The 19,761-nt window shown below is 47.3% G+C and overlaps 7 protein-coding genes across 7 annotated transcripts; 3 read left to right on the top strand and 4 right to left on the bottom strand.

Annotated features, from left to right (window-relative positions):
* Window positions 1-1,532: 1,532 nt before the first annotated feature.
* On the top strand, window positions 1,533-3,746 carry BHQ10_003273 (uncharacterized protein; the record flags this gene model as incomplete). The annotated part of the gene is made up of 1 exon (XM_040875511.1): window positions 1,533-3,746. One exon carries the CDS (start codon window positions 1,533-1,535, stop codon window positions 3,744-3,746), a length of 2,214 nt encoding a protein of 737 aa, XP_040731777.1.
* Window positions 3,747-4,002: 256 nt separating this feature from the next.
* BHQ10_003274 (uncharacterized protein) lies at window positions 4,003-6,731 on the bottom strand (the record flags this gene model as incomplete). Its single annotated transcript, XM_040875512.1, has 6 exons — window positions 4,003-4,390; window positions 4,452-4,816; window positions 4,866-5,342; window positions 5,394-6,184; window positions 6,232-6,524; window positions 6,577-6,731. The coding sequence occupies 6 exons, from the start codon at window positions 6,729-6,731 to the stop codon at window positions 4,003-4,005; spliced, it is 2,469 nt and encodes an 822-aa protein (XP_040731778.1).
* Window positions 6,732-9,003: 2,272 nt separating this feature from the next.
* On the bottom strand, window positions 9,004-9,959 carry BHQ10_003275 (uncharacterized protein; the record flags this gene model as incomplete). Its single annotated transcript, XM_040875513.1, has 4 exons — window positions 9,004-9,221; window positions 9,300-9,613; window positions 9,681-9,698; window positions 9,763-9,959. 4 exons carry the CDS (start codon window positions 9,957-9,959, stop codon window positions 9,004-9,006), a joined length of 747 nt encoding a protein of 248 aa, XP_040731779.1.
* Window positions 9,960-13,076: 3,117 nt separating this feature from the next.
* On the bottom strand, window positions 13,077-13,944 carry BHQ10_003276 (uncharacterized protein; the record flags this gene model as incomplete). Its single annotated transcript, XM_040875514.1, has 2 exons — window positions 13,077-13,732; window positions 13,788-13,944. 2 exons carry the CDS (start codon window positions 13,942-13,944, stop codon window positions 13,077-13,079), a joined length of 813 nt encoding a protein of 270 aa, XP_040731780.1.
* Window positions 13,945-14,965: 1,021 nt separating this feature from the next.
* BHQ10_003277 (uncharacterized protein) lies at window positions 14,966-15,535 on the bottom strand (the record flags this gene model as incomplete). The annotated part of the gene is made up of 4 exons (XM_040875515.1): window positions 14,966-15,110; window positions 15,193-15,254; window positions 15,312-15,419; window positions 15,494-15,535. 4 exons carry the CDS (start codon window positions 15,533-15,535, stop codon window positions 14,966-14,968), a joined length of 357 nt encoding a protein of 118 aa, XP_040731781.1.
* Window positions 15,536-16,363: 828 nt separating this feature from the next.
* On the top strand, window positions 16,364-17,779 carry BHQ10_003278 (uncharacterized protein; the record flags this gene model as incomplete). Its single annotated transcript, XM_040875516.1, has 1 exon — window positions 16,364-17,779. The coding sequence occupies one exon, from the start codon at window positions 16,364-16,366 to the stop codon at window positions 17,777-17,779; it is 1,416 nt and encodes a 471-aa protein (XP_040731782.1).
* An 853-nt stretch (window positions 17,780-18,632) lies between these two features.
* Window positions 18,633-19,714, top strand: BHQ10_003279 (uncharacterized protein; the record flags this gene model as incomplete). The annotated part of the gene is made up of 2 exons (XM_040875517.1): window positions 18,633-18,687; window positions 18,762-19,714. 2 exons carry the CDS (start codon window positions 18,633-18,635, stop codon window positions 19,712-19,714), a joined length of 1,008 nt encoding a protein of 335 aa, XP_040731783.1.
* Between the last annotated feature and the right edge of the window lie 47 nt (window positions 19,715-19,761).

Consider the following 19,761-nt stretch of genomic DNA (forward strand, 5'->3'; position numbering starts at 1 on the left):
CAACCAGGGCTAGACAGTGTTTGTGAAAAGAAGGAAAGTAGAGTTGGTCTGAGTATTGTGTCAGTTAGCAACTTGCTATTCCAAATTTGAGCAGAATGAAGAGAATGGATGTATACACGTCAGGCTAGAAGGGAATGGCAATGGGCATAAAAAGGATGAACGAATGAATCGTTTGAAGGAATGACTAGCCAAAGCTATTGTCTTGGGGTGTTGCGTGAAGGGAGAAGACAGCAGAGAGGGTGAGGAGGGAAAAACAGAAGGAAACGTATACAAAGACTTACCAAAACAGGAAGGAGTGGTGCCTGAAACTGCGGGCAGTTGATGGATGTTTCCTCGACGAGTTTTTTCTTTATTTCTTCTCGGGGCACTGAGGCTCTTTATCTTTCTAATCATACAGCCATGCTTCTGCGACTTATTAAGTGATTATCCACCTCTTGTTTCTACTAAACAACCCGCCTGACATCCATCCACTCGCTGGAATGGATGAACATTGGTGGTGGGCATCCCCGCCAACCTCACCAGAAGCTTGTCTGACGAGTACATTCCAAAACAGAAGAAACACCAATAGGGGATTTAACGAGGCCTGTTCCTTTTTTCATGCCGACATCCATCAGCAAAGATCGTCCAACACAATAGCAACTCAAGAGTCGCCGCCTCTCTACCTCCAACGTTTCTGTTTCCAACATATACAAACGTTTCAGCAGGGATGTGACGACCGATGCGAGCCGCATCAACCGAGCCAATCGTCAAGGATGAGGGGTCTACTGATCCAGGAACAGACTTTTAGGGCACTGGAACGCAAGCGATGATTGACTGGCCGAGAGAGAGCCTGAAACGCGGAGTGCTTAGCATCTAACCGCCAAGGTCGACTGATTGGCTGGCGGTGATCTATACTCTTCTTCAGACTGCCTCTCTACGGAGTACTCCGCGCAGAATGACAGGTCATAAGTGATTTAGCGATGTTTAATCAGGGGACATTCAATCGAAACAGCATCCACCGAGGTGGTATTCTGCACAGATGGCCAGGTCAGGAGGAGGCTATTCGCCGTTCGAAACAACACCCGAGTTTCGCGGTTCTTGGCGATGATATTTTTACATCGATAATATGTCCTCGGATCATGAGACGATAAATTTCAACTAACTCCTTAGGAGATCCGTCAGATTAGGACTGTTCTGTGAGACGAAATGGGTACATTCATTAGAGTGTTTTCGGATGTTTCATCCAGCTGAGGTCACCGATTGTAAACTTCTAATTACTCTTTGTAGAACAGTAACTCTGGAGTAAAGTCGCGTCGAAAAATCATTCATTTCAACGAAAGGAACATATCATCGTCACACCAATTAAACATTCGATCTCCAAGCCCCTCGATTTAGATTGAATCGCGCTAGCCCAAGACGCGTGGAATACCCGCGAATAACCCTCCTTGTTTCTTGATGCTTACATCCACTGCTAAAAGCCGCGACAAAGATGTGACGTCGTTCCAGTTGTCATTGTGTCTACTTTCTCAATGACAGCCAGGTTTATCTAATGAATGAAGTCCCTCTCACTCCATCGCTGGTGGCCGCCTAGACCCTTTGATCGTCGCCATGCCTTGCATTTCTACAAAGTCGCGGAATGCGCGCGCCATGATCGCCCGGCACTTCGACAGCTCTCTCAATCGCATGGAGGCAAAGGCGAGGGCAACGCCATGCCAGCAGTGGCAAAATCAAAATCGTCGAGCATGCTGACCAAGGAATTCGTCTCTGCCAGCCCCACGTCACACCTGCGACTCGTTGCCCTAGCTTCAATCGCAAATTCTACAAATGCCTTCTCGCGCCTTATCTCTGTTGTCGCAACACCCTGTTTGACCGCAGCACCAGTACAAACGGCTGGTATGATCATGGCACGGTCAACCACGCGTGCGGCCGCTGTCAGAGCAACTCGTTCCCTACATACCTCGAGCGCCACCACCACGACTGCCTCCCCCGCCGCGCCAGCCGCCAGTGCCAATTCCTCTCTATCAGCGATTACAAATGTTCTAGAATCCGTGCCGAGTCCGGGCAAGAAAAATGCGGCGACATTAGATCCCGAGTCGGATGAAGACGTGCCCGCCGAAGTCGAAGAGGTCAAGGAAGCTTTGGAGCGACCCCCTCCGGTGAATAGTGACTACTTGCCCCTACCCTGGAAAGGTCGATTAGGATATGCTTGTCTTTGCACCTACCTACGATACGCCAACCCCCCGGTTTTCAGTTCTCGGACATGTCGGATAGCGTCAATTCTTGAAAACCGTCATCCGCTGCAAGACCCTTCGCAACCTTTTCATGCGACCAAGAACCGCCCCGATCGCGAACAACCCGCGGACCATGCGCGAGGCCAAGCGTACGTCGAGGCGCTGGGGTTGGCCAATGCGCGAGATATTGTAAAGATGTTGCGATGGAACGACAACTACGGGATCAAGTTTTTACGACTGAGCAGCGAGATGTTCCCGTTTGCGAGCCATGAGATATATGGATATAAATTGGCGCCGTTTGCTTCGGAAGTATTGGCTGAAGCTGGGCGAGTCGCTGCAGAGCTTGGTCATAGGTTGACCATGCATCCGGGTCAATTTACTCAACTAGGGTCACCACGAAAGGAAGTCATTGAAAGCTCTATTCGGGACCTCGAATTCCATTCCGAGCTGTTATCGCTACTCAAATTACCTCCGCAACAAAACCGCGACGCCGTCATGATTCTACACATGGGCGGCGTCTTTGGCGACAAAGCTGCAACCCTAGACAGATTCCGCGAGAACTACAAAGGCTTGTCTCAGGATATCAAAAACCGCATCGTCCTAGAGAATGACGACGTGAGCTGGTCTGTCCATGATCTGCTACCCATCTGCGAAGAACTCAACATTCCTCTTGTCCTCGACTATCATCATCACAACATCATCTTCGACTCGGATAAACTGCGCGAAGGGACGCTCGATATCATGCAATTGTACGACCGGATACGCGCGACCTGGTCACGGAAGGGCATAACTCAGAAAATGCACTACTCCGAACCAGAGCCTACAGCAATCACGCCTCGTCAACGACGCAAACACAACCCTCGTGTATACACTTTGCCGCCTTGCGACCCGACAATGGATCTCATGATCGAAGCCAAGGATAAAGAACAAGCCGTCTTTGAATTAATGCGCAAATACAAGTTACCAGGTTACGAGAATATTGGCGAGCTGGTACCTCACGTCCGTGAAGATGAGAATAAGCCGTGGAAACCGCCTAAGAAGACGAAGAAGTCGGGCGATTATATTGATTTGGCGCAGTTGACTCCGCCTCCGCCGAGTATTCCGTTGGAGGAAGTTAGTATGGGTGGACCGGAGAGGAGGGTATATTGGCCGCCGGGACACGAGGAGTGGTTGAGGCCGAAGAAAAGGGTTATTGTGCGGAAGAATACTGCTGTTGGGGAAGATACTGAAATCGTTGAGCCGACAGCTGCAGCCAGCCCAGCAAAGAAGTCGTCCAAAGCAAAAGCGAAAGGCAGCACGCCAAAAAAATCGCCAGCTAAGAAACCAACGAAGAAAGCGACGACGCCCAGAAAACGGCGAAAATCCGAAGCGAGTAGTGAGTCTACTTCAAGCTCTGACGAAAATTCAGCAGCTGCACAGAGCAAGTCTCCTGATCCTTCATCCGACCCTCTACCGACACCATCTACAGCATCTACGCCGGCACGTCGCAGTCGACGAGCGAAAAAGGTCAGCTACGCCGAAGATGATTCTGCTTAGTTCTGGCATTTATGTTCTTCTTTCCTCGATGTATTACTATAACAACTCTTGATTTTTTTCTGGATATGATGCGATGACTGGGTTGGAGGGTCGGTGTTTAGGCTGTTTCATAGAAAGGAAATAATGTACTATATAGGAACAAATTTATTGCTCTTTGAACAAAAACAGAAGTGCTGTTTTCATTATGCTTATCTTCAATAGTATGTACATCTTTTCATTCTTGCCTATATCGTGCGATACCTACCTCAGTAGATATCTATGAATCACGCAAATAAGCAGCAATATTCCCTCCCCAACCACCACCATTCGCACTCTCCGTCGCAATCGCCGCACCACTCTCTAAGAAAATATTCGTCACAGATTTTACTTGTTGCCCATAGATGTACAGCGCGCTCGAATCAAGGATGTTGATCGCATTCTGCTGGCAATCGCCATTGCAACCACCATTATTGTTGAAAAATGTCCATACCATACCGTTGTACAGAAACAGGTTTGACGAGTCGGAGATGCGCTCAAACCAGGCCATGCCGCAGAGACTGTCGCCGGAGGCGCAGGACTGGAAGCTCGGGTCGGAGGTGATGAGGTTGGCGCTCCAGGGGACGGGGGCGATGTCGTTGCCGGGGCCTTGCCAGTAGGGTGTTTCACTGTAGTTCGAGTCAGTTGTCGTTACGTTTAAATATATAGGTAGGGATGGGAAAGGATTACCTTTGCTGGAAAGTAGAAACGACGTTCTGTGCTCCGTTGTAGTTATATTGGTACAAGGTGTGATGCTCCATAGCCGTGCCCACGAGCCACGTTCCCTTGGTAGCCTCTACAAGCATACCGCGGCCAGTTGAGATGGTCTGTCCATTGCCTCCGTCCAAGTCGTGGTCTGCAGTCCATCCCCACATATTCTCAATGTAGGCAGAGGATGTGCTGGTGAGATGGATCAGACCCCAGGCTGCTTTGCATTGATCGGGACTACCGCCGCAGTTCGTTTCGACTTTGCTACCTGCAGCGCCGCCAATACGGAAGTGGGAGTTCCAGAATCCGACGTCGCCAGGGCTGGAGCCTGCGATGTTCACTTCGACCTAGACAAGAGTCAATACGATATCTCCATTAGTTCGAGAAGACACTTACCAGTTTGCAGCCTTGAAGAACATCGGCAACCGTGAAAATCATATCGACAATCTGAGCAACACCGACATCGCCCGAATTTCCGACCTGAACCATAATGCCCGGTGAATCAGGGTTGTAGTAGTTGGAGCCAATGGCCGAGATAGCTGTTCCATACGCATCACCATAAATACGCGAGCCGGCCGGGATGAGAATAGTGTTAGTCACAATGTAAGTTCCAGCGGGGAAATAAATGACTTTGCATCCAGCGTATTGGGACAGGATAGAGTTGATATTGGCAGTGTCGTCGGTAGCACCGTCACCATAAACGGGCAAGCCGGACACGGTTTTGATGTTGAGGACCTGGTCGACTGAGTATTCCTGGAATGTGAGAGGCTTCTCTGTGATGAAGTAGCTGCCGCCAGACAATAGTGAGGAAGAGCGAGGAGTTGTCACGGTTTGACCAGTGACGCGGCCACCGCTAGAGCTGCCGCTGGAATACTAATACGATATCAGCACGGATATTTACGAGATGTGGTGGATGAATCTTACCAAGTCACCGTAAACCCAAGTATCAGTAACACTGCCCGACAAAACCGTGCTACCGCTCATTTGAACGGTAGTTCCGCTGTACGAAACATTCTCAAGAACCACAGAATTGCCAGCACCACCGCTGTTCGTGCCCTTTAGGAAGACACCAAGATCCAATCCAGAGGAGTCAATCACAGTGACAGTACCGGATACGCCTGTGGCATCAATACCGGTTGCGGCATATTGAAAGGAGCATGCCTGACAAACGACGCTGAAACCGCCGGCAGAGATACCGGTGGTAGTGCCGCTTGTCTTGATGTTTTTGAGAATCCATTGCTGGCCGGAGAGTTTCAGTCCGTACGCACCACCGTTGAAAGTCAGGTCGTTGAGGATGATGTTGCTGTTGGAGTCGTATTGTGAAGTGACACCAACGTGACCAGTGGAATAATCGGGCATGTTGAAGACAACGTTGGCCAGCTGGGTAGCCTGACTAACGGTCCAGTCGAGAAGCGCAATACTTGTTGCGCCGTCAACTGCTGTGGAATCGATGATGATGTTCTTGATGCCGATGTAGAAGTTGATGGTTCCACCATAGTTCGGGTCTTTGGCATAGATGATATGATCATTGGGGAAGCTGGAAGCAGCTTTGAGAGTTGGGGGATTGATGGGATCACCGACAAGTACGGTTCCAACAAGCAGTTGGAGACTGCCGGACATCAAGTAAGTTCCAGCAGGGAGGTAGACCACAGCGGGTTGACCAGTTGTGCCGTAGCTTCCGGAGCCTCTGGCAGGGCCACCATTTGAGGGACCGGCTGAATATGTCAGCTGAGGAATAGGCAATGACAGGATAAATACATACCGTTAATAGCGTTCTGAATAGCAACAGATGCATCAGTAGCACCAGTGTTGTCTGCGCCATAGTCGGTCACGACATTACGGAACACAGAATACTCGCTCCTATATTCCGAAGACATGAAAGACGACAACCCATCATGGGTAATGCTTTCGTACCACCAAGTGGATGGATTTGCTGCTGTCAAAGGAGTGCAAGCAGTCGCAGCAGCAATCTCCGCAGCGGCGGCTGTCTTTGATGGCTGGTTAAGCTTAACCCATGGCTGAATGGAAGTATCGAGCAATGTGAATGGGATTCCACTAGATCAAAAATTAGCCGAAATCAATGCATAATCATGATAGTGAAACGTACGTCTTCTGAGGCTTGTACGAGTCGTCAGGGACAAACTGCGAAACGTTGAAAGTTGCGGCGTTGTGACTGCGATCTGCCCGTGCCGCAAATCCGTCTGCGGGAAGGGCGCCCGCCAAAAACGGCAATGCCAGCAGAGAGACCAGAAGTTTGGCCATAACTCTCGGCAGTCTACAATGAAACAAAAAAGATATAAAGAATATATAAGAGACTGTCTCTCAATAACCCAAAAACGATTAAAGAAATGCTCTCAATGAATCAATGGTGCTGTCAGAGCGAATTCAGACCGCAGAATCCGGAAGCCCTAATGATCAACATACCAGAGCACCCGGGCACAGCTACAACATATATAGGCATCAAAATGATTCAACATTCAAGGACTGGACTCAGCTCAATTTTCGATCGTGGAGACCAGTTTCCCTTTTGCGCAACGCTGGCCGATTTACGTATCAAAGCTAAAAAGGCTTCCATTACCTATTCTAGTATTTGGGTGGTGTCGGCCCAGCTGGAACTTCAGCCTGGTACTTGAATTTAGAAGGTTTTCGTCACAAACCTTTCTACTTCTTAGGTATAATTTGTGGCTAGTGGCTATCATGCAGTGTCATTGCGTGGGTACGTAGTTTCTAAACATCTACTGAATTATAGGTCCCCGGCCATCAACTCAGGGGTCAAAACATACCTCCATTGGCCAGATGGCGATCCGCCCCGGCTGAAACAGCGAAATAGGGCTTTGTTAAGGTAGCATCCGAGAAGATTAGCAATTTAACACCTTGGCTAGTTAAATTAACTAGACGGACTTACGGAGTGTTGCTTACTACACTGCTCAAATCTCTGCAATCTGCTGACCTGCTTGAATTAACAGGTAGCTCAAATCCTTTGAGGCCTGAGAGTATGTACCGTACGTCAAAACTCGGCAGTTGACTAAGAGCGTGATCTCAGCTGCACCGAGGCTTCAGCTACGTACGTATATATATTGCAGACTTACCCAGATCGGAGTATGGGGTAAGAGCATTTATTTAAGTCTTCGATCTGCAAACATCTACTGGTACGCTCTTCGATCGATGAACACGAGGTGCAAGTCAAGATTTGCATAATTTCCTAAATGGGAATATGGGTCCCGCCGAATTCGGCTATTTGTTGAACACTCGCTCAAGCGTGTACTCTGGATAAAATCATATTTGAAAGGTAAATAATATCTGCACAGCAATTCGTTTGTTTGGTAGTATTGAAAAAATCTACTTACAAACTTGTACACACATAGGGCTTTATGTATAGATGAGGAGCACTCGAAGGTAAATCTTTTACTCATAAAACACGAGTTTGTAAGTAATGTTTTCAACGCTGTCGAAACACGAAATCGCTACACGGATATCACTCCCCTGTCTGCAAATTTCGAGTGATCATGCATTAACATCTTCTTGACTACGTAGTATTTACTCATACATCAGACCGATTTTAACATTGAAGTGGCATATGTGCAGCATTCTCACGACTGACTGGAGTCTGTTGTATATGATCATTTAGGTATACAGTCCACTACACTCAAGTTCTACTTACGGAGACACCAAATTCACCTATAAAAAAATCTTTGTATCAGATCGTTTGAAGCGAGTACCTAGGTGTGACCATAATTAAATATTCAAACACCGGATAAAGCACATCAGGCGTGTTTGTGATTTGGGGTCCAAAAGGCCGGCATCTGCGATCGGCGCCGCCGGCATTGCTCTATCTGCCTAAGGAATAAATACCATTCAGCGACGTCGTTATATTCATCTTAGATATCAAAGATGATATGACTCTGAATATGGGATAACGGTCAGAACACAATACTTTGTATAGTTCAAGCCCTTGCAGATCATGATCAAATCCGATAAAACAGTGTTCCGTTTAGGGCTGGAGCGGGCCGGATCTCCTGAAACGGTCAACTGCGCCACGTGAAGCCAGGTGAACGTGGCAGATGCACCTATCGGTTCCAGTACTACCTCAAATTGTTACAGTGTAAGCTTGGGTTTGATTGGTTCTCTGTCTTTGTATATGTCCTGAAAAAAATTGTTTATGGAGTGAAAACATCGAATGTGGTTACTAGAAAACAAGGTTGAATGTGTGAAGATAATAAAATATAGACAAGAACACTTGAGGAATCCCCGATCATAAAACATGATCTGAGAAAAAATATATACATCGAATTTGATTCGAGATGGAAGTTCGAATCACCCGTGGAAGAAAGAAACCAACAATATGTACAGTAAAAATCCAGTCAAATCTTCATCGAAGCGAGCGTAATGCAGCAACTAGGCTGCTAAACGGATATCAAATCTAAGCACAATTTTAAACATAAACAAGTGAGCAACAAAAAAAGACTTTTGCGCAACCAGCAATGTCTTTTATATCTTGTATTCTGTACAGTGAAGTCAAACCGAACACTGACCCTTAAAGGGTGCAGCTGCTGGCAGCGCTAACCCAGCCAGTGAGACGGTTGGCAATGTCACTTGCGTAGCAAGGAGTACCAACACCAACACCAAGGTCACCAGAAGCATCGACAGAGCCGGAGTTGTAGATACGAGCGGCACGGTAGAAAGCTTCAGCACCAGTGGCATTGGCCTCGTTGAGGCAGTTTGCGAGGCCATCACCGGTCTCTGTTCCGGCAGCTATGCACATATCGTCGTCAGTATCCGGTATTCTAAATTCATATTGATAAAACCTTGTACGGAGCAGGTTGTACTTACTTCCTTCACTGATCATACCCTCAATCTCGCTCTCGGGGCAAGGACTCTGAACGGTACTTCCATCGTTGCAGGTGGAGGCTCCGTCGTGGTCTTGCATGAGACCGGGATTGGTCACGGAACCGATTGAGCTGGGTGCGCGAACGCATCCGGTAGATTCCTGCATGATAATGGCTAGGATAAAACGGTGGTCGACGTAGGTTTCGGCGGCGATGGCTTCGATGGCGGTTTGGATGTTGTCGATTTCGTCGGTGGAGTCATCGGTGACACCGTACTGAGCGCAGCCGACGAGCATGGATGCGGTGTTGGCTTCGAACCTGTGGACAGTTTTAGTGGTTTACAGGTTTAATATGATAAGGTGAAGCTGGAACTCTTTGGGCATACATTTCACTGAAGGAAACCCTATAAGATGGTATATTAGCATTCAACTTTCTTCGAGCATCACTGTCAGCAATGACAAACTCACCAGTCATCAGTAGACGGCCAACCATCGGCGGTAGTACCATCGCCCTGGTAAAAAGTGTAGGAGTCGACACCAGCACCAATACCATCCTCATCGTTGATGGTAGTAACAGCCAGGCCGGAGGCAGTGACAGTTTCGCCGGTGGCAGCATAAGCAGCGCCAGCAAGGGCAGTAATTGCGAGAACAGACTTGGCAATCATTTTGAATTTTGGTATGAAGTATCAAAAAATTGGAATTCTTTTGTCAAAAAGGAGTGATGTTGTTTCTAAGGAGCGTGTTTTGAAGGAACGTGTAGGTACCAGACCTTTGATTGTTGCAATCGCTTGATAGGAAGTTGACTGGAATGTTGATGTAGAAAGTATCTTATTCGAAGGGGGGAGTTGACCATGACTTTATACATTTTCTTTTCGCCAGGAGCGTCCATCTAACGGACTCAACGTCTGGTCAAGGGCCAAAGTGTCTATCCAACCCAACTAGTCACTCATCATGGGTCATCTTAGGGTTGGAGTTACAATGTTGGAAATACGAAATTAGATCATACCTTAGATCTAACATTTCCCACCACGCTCCTCAGACTAGTATACAATCCATGACTCCATGCCACCTGCTGATTGTTGGTGGCGTTTCTAGTTCATACTTCGGATCTCACGGTTCAAGCCAATTTACCTAATGAGGTGGCAATGGCGCCGTGCTAAAGGGTAGTCGGAGTAGCTTTACGGGCTGTGGTAGCTCAATATACAATCACACTATCCAAATTGGCTCAAAGTCTCCTGGCTTATGGCTGAAATGGCTGAATTTAGGTAGAGTGGCTTATGAACTATTCGGATTCTTGGGAACCGAAGGCTGAAGCCACCGAGATAGAGCATGAACTACCTCAGGTCTGGCAGCCCCAGGGGTTTGATAAGATAGAATTGACAAAAAACATGAAATCTTGATCAATGGAAGATTGATGTATTCTTCCAAAAACGAAATAGGCTGACTTGTCAATCTTAATATGAAGATACTACGTAGTTGATCTTTCTCGTGTTGGTCTCCCATTACAAATTGACAACCTAGTAGAATGGCAAGCAAAGATCAAGTAATAATTGCTCACAATATAGGTGTCGAGCCGTAAGCTGGTATCAAATCAGCTAGGGTAAATGTAACTATAGTGCAAGGTCAAGCCTCCATAGCAAGCTCCGGCTCGGAACGAATGGAACGATTGAACGTCCACGAGTTCTATCACGTTACATGAATAAGGGGGCCTAGAATCAGGACCAAATGGTCACTTGTAGTAGATCTCAAGTATTTCGAGATGAATTCTCGAGGCTTGTTGGTTCTGGAGGATCGCGGACCTGGCTAGGGCTGACACCCTGAGTTGGTCTGCGCTTAGGGCTGTGCCATAAGCGTACGACTCTATATCTAATCCCGCGTATCTGCACGTCAGATACGTGCTAATAAATAATTTCAGTGCACTAGAACAAGTCATCCAGCAAGTGCCGCCCTAGTAGTACGTACTATTTCTCCGTGATTGGCTGGTGACCACGCGCGGTAGGCCATGTGTATAGTTACACATTTACATATCCGAAAACTTACCTCTTTCGCCAATCGGCTGTCACAGGATGTTTGCATCCATAGACTTGTAAGCGACTTGAACGATTATACGCTAAATCCAGCTAGACAAGGCCAGACATCCCCTGCCCGGCTCATTAGAACTAAACGTCGATCTAAAACGCCCCCAAAACCAACACAATCACGTACACACTTCAAACTGATGCTACAACACGAAATCCAAGTAAGAAGGTCACAATTACGATTGTACAGGCAATATGTAGGAGTCTTGCAAGGATTTTTAAGTCTAAGGTATGTTGTATCGGTGTATACGTACACAAGGTCGTCGTGAGTTGTGACCCTGAGACAACACTGCTACGTAATTGAATGACAAGCCCACGTGTGTTTAGCTACGAGAAAGTCAAAGCACGTGCTTGACTGCCTTGATGTCCTGCTTGGATTGAAATTTGTAGGCTAAAAAACTTCGCCTCTGTCGATGAATGACTACCATAAAGCACTACGAGTATGGTTCGGGATGTTAGAAAGGATGAACGCGATACATAGATCTCACAGAATCAAGCCTTCATCCAACCTCAAGAAGTCTATAAAGAACGTTGCCTTCATGAAGCAAGCTGGACTGATGCTGACGTATAGCTAATATCCTACCTAGATACGCACTGGCGCTCATGTAGTTTTACTGAATGTTACCTAAAACGACCAGGAGTTCTAGCGCAGATGATAGATTAATGATCCTCACGAATTTGGATCTGTCCACTTGATGAATAATGTTCACATCGTAGAACACTGCCAGCAGATCTGAAAAGCGATGGTCCAATTTCACATCAAGTGATACCCCGTCCGATAATAGACGGACACCCCCGATTTACATTCAAAACGTCCATCCAGCTTCGCACGAGTGAAGCCATGGCGTATCTAGCTCGAAGTAAAAGCCCAGGAACCGGCTGCGCAGCTGAACGCCGAACTCGATGCTTAGCATGCGCCACGGTCTAATTTCAGGTACGGGAATGTGCCTAGAACGAAGCCCTAACAATTCCAATCCAAAAATGGTTACCCTTGCGTACTAACACGCATGCAGGGACGTAATGATGCGGAAGATTAAGACCAATGATTTATCAATCTCTGTGGATATGACAGTACCTGGTACCACAATGCACGTAGTCGAAAAGTGGTAACGGTCGTGTAGCTGGCAGCCCAACCTTAGGCATAATACGATAGCTTGCGGAAACACACATGAATTACATTGAAACATCATTCGAGACCAGAAGGACGATTTTTCTTTTCCGATGTACCTAATTGATGACTCGTATCATCAAAGAAAAGATGTGGGAATGGAACATGGGGGCCAATGCTTTCAGACTAAAAAGTCAGACGTACCGGCTGCTTCAGTCAAGCCGATTCGGCACAAGTTATTTTTGGAGTGTTGTGTCTTTTCGTGTTGGATATTACGCGTCAAGAACTCCGGATGTTGGTTTGAACGAAAATATATACGTACTCAGGCCGGAACAAAGGGTGAATCCTCCTCGGAAAAGTTTCTACATATGCAAAATAAAGACGTAAGTTTCCGTCTGAGATACGATGAAATATATAATCCATAATTTAAAAAAATAAGATGCCGCAAATAGTGTGCAGGTGTGCAGAACGCTGAACGGGTATCACTCATACTAAACAAATACACGTATAAAAACCAATACAGTGACCACGAAAACGCATCGGTACCGTGTAGTAGATGCAATGGAAGGCACATGCAAGGAATCGGAAGAGCCTGCTCACGCCAGGCTTATCCCCTCAGACATCACGTCCCCCCTCTCCATCAGCCCAACAGCGGCCTTGAGAGAAGCAAAATCATACCCCGCAGAACCCATGTACTGAACCTCATGCATCATCAACTCATTCCTGTACTTGCTTTTCCTATCTTCATACATTTCGCGGGGCGCGATGTTCACTATCGTCCCGCGGGTGCGGCATGCTGAAATCGCAGACCGGGCTGCATTCCTGGCTTTGATGGTTTTGAGCATAGCGCTGCTAGAAGTAATAGCGGGCGTGTGTTCGTAATCACATTGATCCGAGATTTGAAAGACTACGTCAGCGCCCATGTCGTCCGTAAGTAAGCGCACGGATTCGGAGACGTCGATATCTCCGGGGTCGAGGACATGAGTAGCACCGAACTGGATCGCGAGTCTTTTCAAAAAAGGATCTTGCTCAACGACCATGATTTGTAATGCGTTTTGCAAATATAATAGTCGAATGAGAAATAGTGAGACGCAATTGGAGGAGACGATTAGGACGTTGTCCAGAGAGCGAAACGGAGAAGTTCGTAGTAAAGCATGGTAGGCTGTTGCGAGTGCTCCGAGATATGTGGCGCTTTGCAGAGAGATCGACGCCGGGAGAGGGTACAGATATGACGAGGGAGCAGAAAAAAAAACTGTGCAATAGCAGTGTTAGACGTTGCTAGTGATTTAGAAGAGCGATAAGCATACCTTTCGAATCCATCAAACCATCTTCTATAAAGCGCTGGCGGTTTCCATGCTCAAAGTCTCGAAGATCATATTCCGATTGCAATGGCATCAGAACGACGCCCTGTCCCTTCACGAACCGTGACACGCCCAACCCAACATCCTGAACGATGCCGGACATTTCGCAATTCACGTGTCTCGTTCCTTTCAAAGATTCAAAGGCCGGGTCATTTTTAGCTCGCGTTGAATATTGCCGATTATGGCAATCATGCTCTTTCGACCGATCGTTGCCGGCAAAATATGGACTCTTAATGGACTCAGTGTAATATGTCGGTTTTATCTGAATTTCGCACAAGAAAATATATCAATTGGTGACCTATTTTGAGAGCCAAGATCTGGTAAGACCACCGCAATGAACCACGAAAGAGATAGAGCGAAACTTACAGTAACCCATCCGTCACGACATGTCGGAATCTCTATTTCCTTGATTGTAGCCAAAGGCTCTTTGAGCCAGGGCGACGGGTTTCTGGGAATATTTCGTGGAAGTCGAGGCATAGCGGAAATGTCAATTGTTATGAACGGCGATTCTGCTGTCTGAACTGTTGTGGATTTATTCTATTAAGACTAAAATCTATCAAAGCCTTCCATTTATTGCGATCCATTGTCGGTACTCCAAGCTTATATACCATGTTCTCGGTATCACACTGTGGCAACACAAAAAGCGGATGAGTTATCCTTTGTCTCTGGCTTTTTTAGCGGGACCTTCTCATATCCAATTTTCCTTGGTTCATAGGACAAGGAATGGGGGGATAATACATCCTTATTAACGATCAACCCTAGCTCAAGAAAAAAGCGAGCTGTAACCGGTTTTTCGGTTTCGCAATCTCCTCACGCTACTGTGGCGAACGGCATCCTACCCGCCAATCACTGTCCCATGACCATCTCTCCACAAAAATAGTCCTTTGAAGGCTCTAATCAAATCATCGAGACCGATCATCCCGCGACTCGCGCTCCAGGAAAAATACGGTAGATCCAGTCAATCATAATGCCGCAACACTGCAACAGACCTGTTGCCGTGGGACCCCATCCGGCCTGTCAAGATTCTGTGGGTCGATGAGCTCCCCACTTATCAGATCTGATCGTTTATGTTGTGATGATTTTTCCACTTCTAATCATGCTGAGTGACGCAAGCCGGGTCCCCCTCAATCGCTGTCCTCGGCTTGTGATCCTTGCTGGGCCGCTTCTTTCTGCTGATCAACGAAAGCTTTTAGTATGGATTCTAGACCTTCATTGCGTCGCGCTAGAAGCATCACATCATTGATGTTGATTGTAGATCGGCCGGCGTGTCTAAGATGTCATAGAGTTAGTCATCATTCGACCGATGCGTTGAGAATCGAGGAGCTTTTTTCGGGAAGGCAGGGAGGTATACTTGGCGAATGCTTCCAAGTCCTGGCTGACTGATTCTGTATCCATGCGAAGAATGTGAGCTAGCTGGCTTCGTGACAAGCCGTATATCTGACTGAATGACTAACCAATCTGTGCCCATACCATCTCCGTCAACGCTCCGATAAATTGGGGGGTAGCATTGACGCCTAATTGCATGGTTTCTTCATCGACAATTTTGCCGATAGCGAGCCATAGAGCAGATTTAAATCGCTACAAGCGAACAATTGGTAATGTTAGGACATTTGTGCCGTAGCCAGGTGTTGTTTCGATTCTGGGATATGTACCTCTTCCAGCGCTTGGATTTCCTCTTGATTGTTGTCCGACATTTTCGCCACTAATTCCAATACCATATATATATTTGATATCAGTGTGTTCTTCGAAGCCAATCTGGCAGCTTCGTGAAATAATTCGTGGTGTTGTGTCGGACGCGAAACTGACGCGTCGAAATCTCTCGGCTGATGGAAAACGGTCGGAGAGCTCTAAGGATCCGTAGTAAAAATTGGTTTTTTCGATAAAGATATTCAAGGTAGGTGAATGAAAAGTGTTATCGGTCTCTTGAACTTTGAAAGATGTCTTCGAGCGCGTCGAGGTCTACAAGGTCAAAGAGAATTATTTACGGATGAACAGAGAGTCTTCAGTAGACAAGCTTATCGCTTATCTTATCGCTTCGGCCTTATCGCACTTTCCGCCAGCTTTCGTCCATCCTCAACTCAACTTCTGTCGATATTCAATCTTTTTCTACGTAGTCTGCTCAGGACTTTCGGGCCTGGGTGCTCAATCTCTGAAGACATGTCCCCGTTGGTAATGGACCACCAGAAGAGACGCAAGTCGGCTCTTGGTTGTTTTACTTGCAAGTATGTGCCAGGCGCAACATATATTGATTTTGAGTGGTCTCGAGAGTCGACCGGAACTTGAGAGACAACATAGGGGTAATAAATGGCTAATGATCAATAAGAATACGCAAAGTCAAATGCGATGAGCAGAAACCACAATGTCAGAAATGTCTCTCAACTGGACGTATTTGCGACGGCTATCCTACACAGTCTCTGACGAGAGCCCGCCGTCCTGTGTTGCTGCTTGCCGTTCCAGTAACTCAACACTTGAGAACGGAAGAGGACCATCGAGCTTTTCAGCAGTTTATGAATTTCGTGCCTATGCTGACAAATTTCGCAAGTACTGAACTGTGGAATACTTATATATTGCAAATGAGCCATGCCGAGGCTGCTATTCAGCACATTATCCTCGCCGTTGGCCACCTGCTTAGCACTCAAGCACGTACCTTTGACCAGACTATGATACCAGAGGAACCAAACCAGCAAATGATTTATCACCACTACGGCAAAGCACTACAATATTTAACCAAAAGTCCAGATCCAGACGTGAATATCGTGCTATTAGCATGTCTGATTTTTTGTCTTTTTGAAGAACTCCAGGGAAATTGCTATCCAGCTATCCAGCATATCGTGGCTGGCAGAGACATTATTTCGAAACATATTCACAAGCGAAAGTCACCAACACGTAGCGATAATTTGGCTGCGATTAAGGCATCATCGGGGTGGAACCCACTTCTCGCACAGTTGCTGCAGGTTTACAAGGGACTGGAAACGCACGTAGCTGTGCTGGAGTCACGGGCTTTGAACCCAATTGCTCGCATACCTCTATCTGGATTTACGGAACAAGAGGTGGAAAGCTACAGAGAATCTCGGAAGCGTTTATGCTGGGAACCTTACCAGGATCCATCGTTCAGCGTCGATGACATCAACTCGACATTGCCTGAATTTGCGAACATGGACGACGCCAGCAGATATTTGGCTGGACTTGCAGCCATCTGTGTTGCGACAGAGGCAAATTCCTCGCACAATACACAACACATCTGGCACACCACATTTCTTGTCTCTTCCCGTCTGGCTCTATTACTGAATCACTGGCTTGAAGCTTTCAATCGCATGATGTCAACCTACTCAGCCAAAACCTTTACCATTAATGACAGGGTCAATTGCCACATCCTCCGCCTATATCAATCCTGCCTTGCATTCATGAATCAAGCCAAAGATATGGGACAAGAAACCATTTTCGACAACAACAGAGTGGTCTTTGACTCGATCATGTTCAGAAAGAGCATTCTAATATCCATGACGCAGGAAGAGCTGATACCTCTTCTGTTCTTTGTGGCTACTCGTTGCCGTGTGGGTTATCTTCGGCGTATGGCAGTTGATGACCTACGTCGATGTGGCCTAGAAGGGGAACTTCTGGCTGATATTGCAGAGAAAGTCATAGATGTGGAGAAGTCAAGCCATCTGGAGCAGGAGGATGGGAACGAAGAAGCCACGTTTGGCTTTCCTGCAGAAGCGTCACGTATCAGACTCCATGGTATGAGTCCCCCAATAAGCCAAGACCGAGATATATTCCACCTTATGGTGTCCAATTTTCCATACTATCCACTCGTACCGCAATGGCCGCTACCAGTCCGTCTCCCTTTTGTACTGGAAAACGAATTCTTGGACAAGGCTGGCCCATGTCTCGACCGAGCACTTCGTTTCGAGCCGTACAGCCGTCTGCTAGATTATTAGCCATTGGGTTGGGTTTCGGCTGTTGGAAATTTATCTCCTGGGGCTTCTATTCTATTTCCGAGCAGATTTATGGTTTTCACACCCTCCATCGGAAATAAAGACGTCCTGGCAGTCAACTACAAGGAAGTTCATCATGATGTGGAGACGTCAGACGTGATATTATTGGTTGGATCGGAAACTACTATTAGCGCGTATTCGAAGCCCAGTTGTGTGATTGGTCAAAGGCGCGATCTAAATTCTACTCTTTTCTACCCCCAAGCTTCTCTTGTTGTTCTTCCGGATTGAAGATCAGATGGTGGTAATGTCATCTGCATCTACGGAGTTCTCTTGGAGTCTAAACGAGGATCCAACCCGACTGGCCAGGTCGGAAGCTACCTCTAGCGTTACCCGGAATCCAGCTGTCTGGTTGGAGCCTGATCTATGAACTTCACTCGAGATACTTCCTCAAGCGCCAGCCTAGATGAAAAAATATGGTACCGCCATTTGGATCACAGGGGTCTATACACTATACAAGGTTCAAGACGGAATTACGCTTCTTATAACCGGGAACCAAGCTTGATCTGTACGATTTCGCGCCAGCTGCATTTTGTTCATATCGCCTGCCCGGTATGACGTTCGTACTATCATTTACGTCCACGATGATGTTGGGAAAGTTGGATCGGACTTATATTTCTAATGACCGGCAAAGAATATGACTTTGTGCACGTCTCGAGTCACAGAGAAGTATATAAACCTCCTGTTTCCGTGGATTCATCTTGATCAAACAGTCAGTCAGATCACAACTCAATACTCCATTCACAACTCCGCATCTTTAATATCATTCTGTTGAATATACAATAATCAATCGAAAATCATGTCAGCCACAATTGTCAACCGAAAAGTGAATCCAATCGGCTTCGGTCTAATGGGTACGTGAATAATAACCTAGAACCCTTGAATTCTGAACAACAACGACCTGCTTCTGAGAACTAACACATCTCAGGTCTCACCTCTCGGCCCAGCTCCCCATCTTTCGATGAATCCGTCAAAGTAATGAAACGCGCCCTCGAACTAGGCGCCACGTTCTGGAACGGCGGCGAATTCTACGGACCCCCTGAACGCAACTCCCTGCATTTGCTAGAGTACTATTTTCGCAAATACCCTGAAGACGCCGATAAAGTAACACTCAGCATCAAAGGCTGCTTCTCGCTCATAGCCGGTGGGGTCGATAATAGTCCCTCAGGCGTCCGCAAGAGCGTCGACAACTGCCTCTCCATTCTCCAGGGCCGAGTACCCATCCACATCTTCGAGCCAGCTCGCATCGACCCCAAAACCCCAATCGAGCAGACCATCGAAACTCTTGCCGAATACGTCCAAGCAGGCAAAATAGGTGGCATCGGCCTCAGCGAAGCCGGCTCCGCAACAATCCGTCGCGCGCACGCAGTTCACCCTCTCGCCGCCGTCGAACTCGAGCTATCGCTGTTCACGCCCGACATCCTCCAAAACGGAATTGCGTCGACATGCGCGGACCTCAGCATCCCCATCGTCGCATACTCCCCTCTCGGCTGCGGCTTCTTGTCTGATCGCTTCACAAAACTCTCCGACCTGAACGAAAATGAATTCCGTCGCCATCAACCCCGTTTCCAGCCCGGCGCATTCGAGGCGAATATGCGTGTCGCTGATGAAGTACGCAAAATCGCTAGGGCTCGCAGTGCAGGTGGTGTGACTACGGCGCAAGTCGCTATTGCATGGGTCCTTGCCCAACGGCGCAGGATTGGGTTGTTGGATGGGATGGTGGTGATACCGGGCTGTACGACCGTTGCTAGAGTCGAAGAGAATAGCGCAGAGATACAGCTCAGTGAAGCGGAGTTAGCTGCTCTAGACAAGATCGTGGATGAGAGCGGTGTGCAGGGAGGGAGGTTTAATGAGGCTTTGGCTGGGCTTATTAATGGTTGAACCATCATCTACTGAACAGCTTATTTTGTATATCTAGCTACGTAGGC

Source organism: Talaromyces amestolkiae, assembly GCF_001896365.1.
Source record: "Talaromyces amestolkiae strain CIB chromosome Unknown scaffold5.1, whole genome shotgun sequence".
Lineage (NCBI taxonomy): Eukaryota > Fungi > Ascomycota > Eurotiomycetes > Eurotiales > Trichocomaceae > Talaromyces > Talaromyces amestolkiae.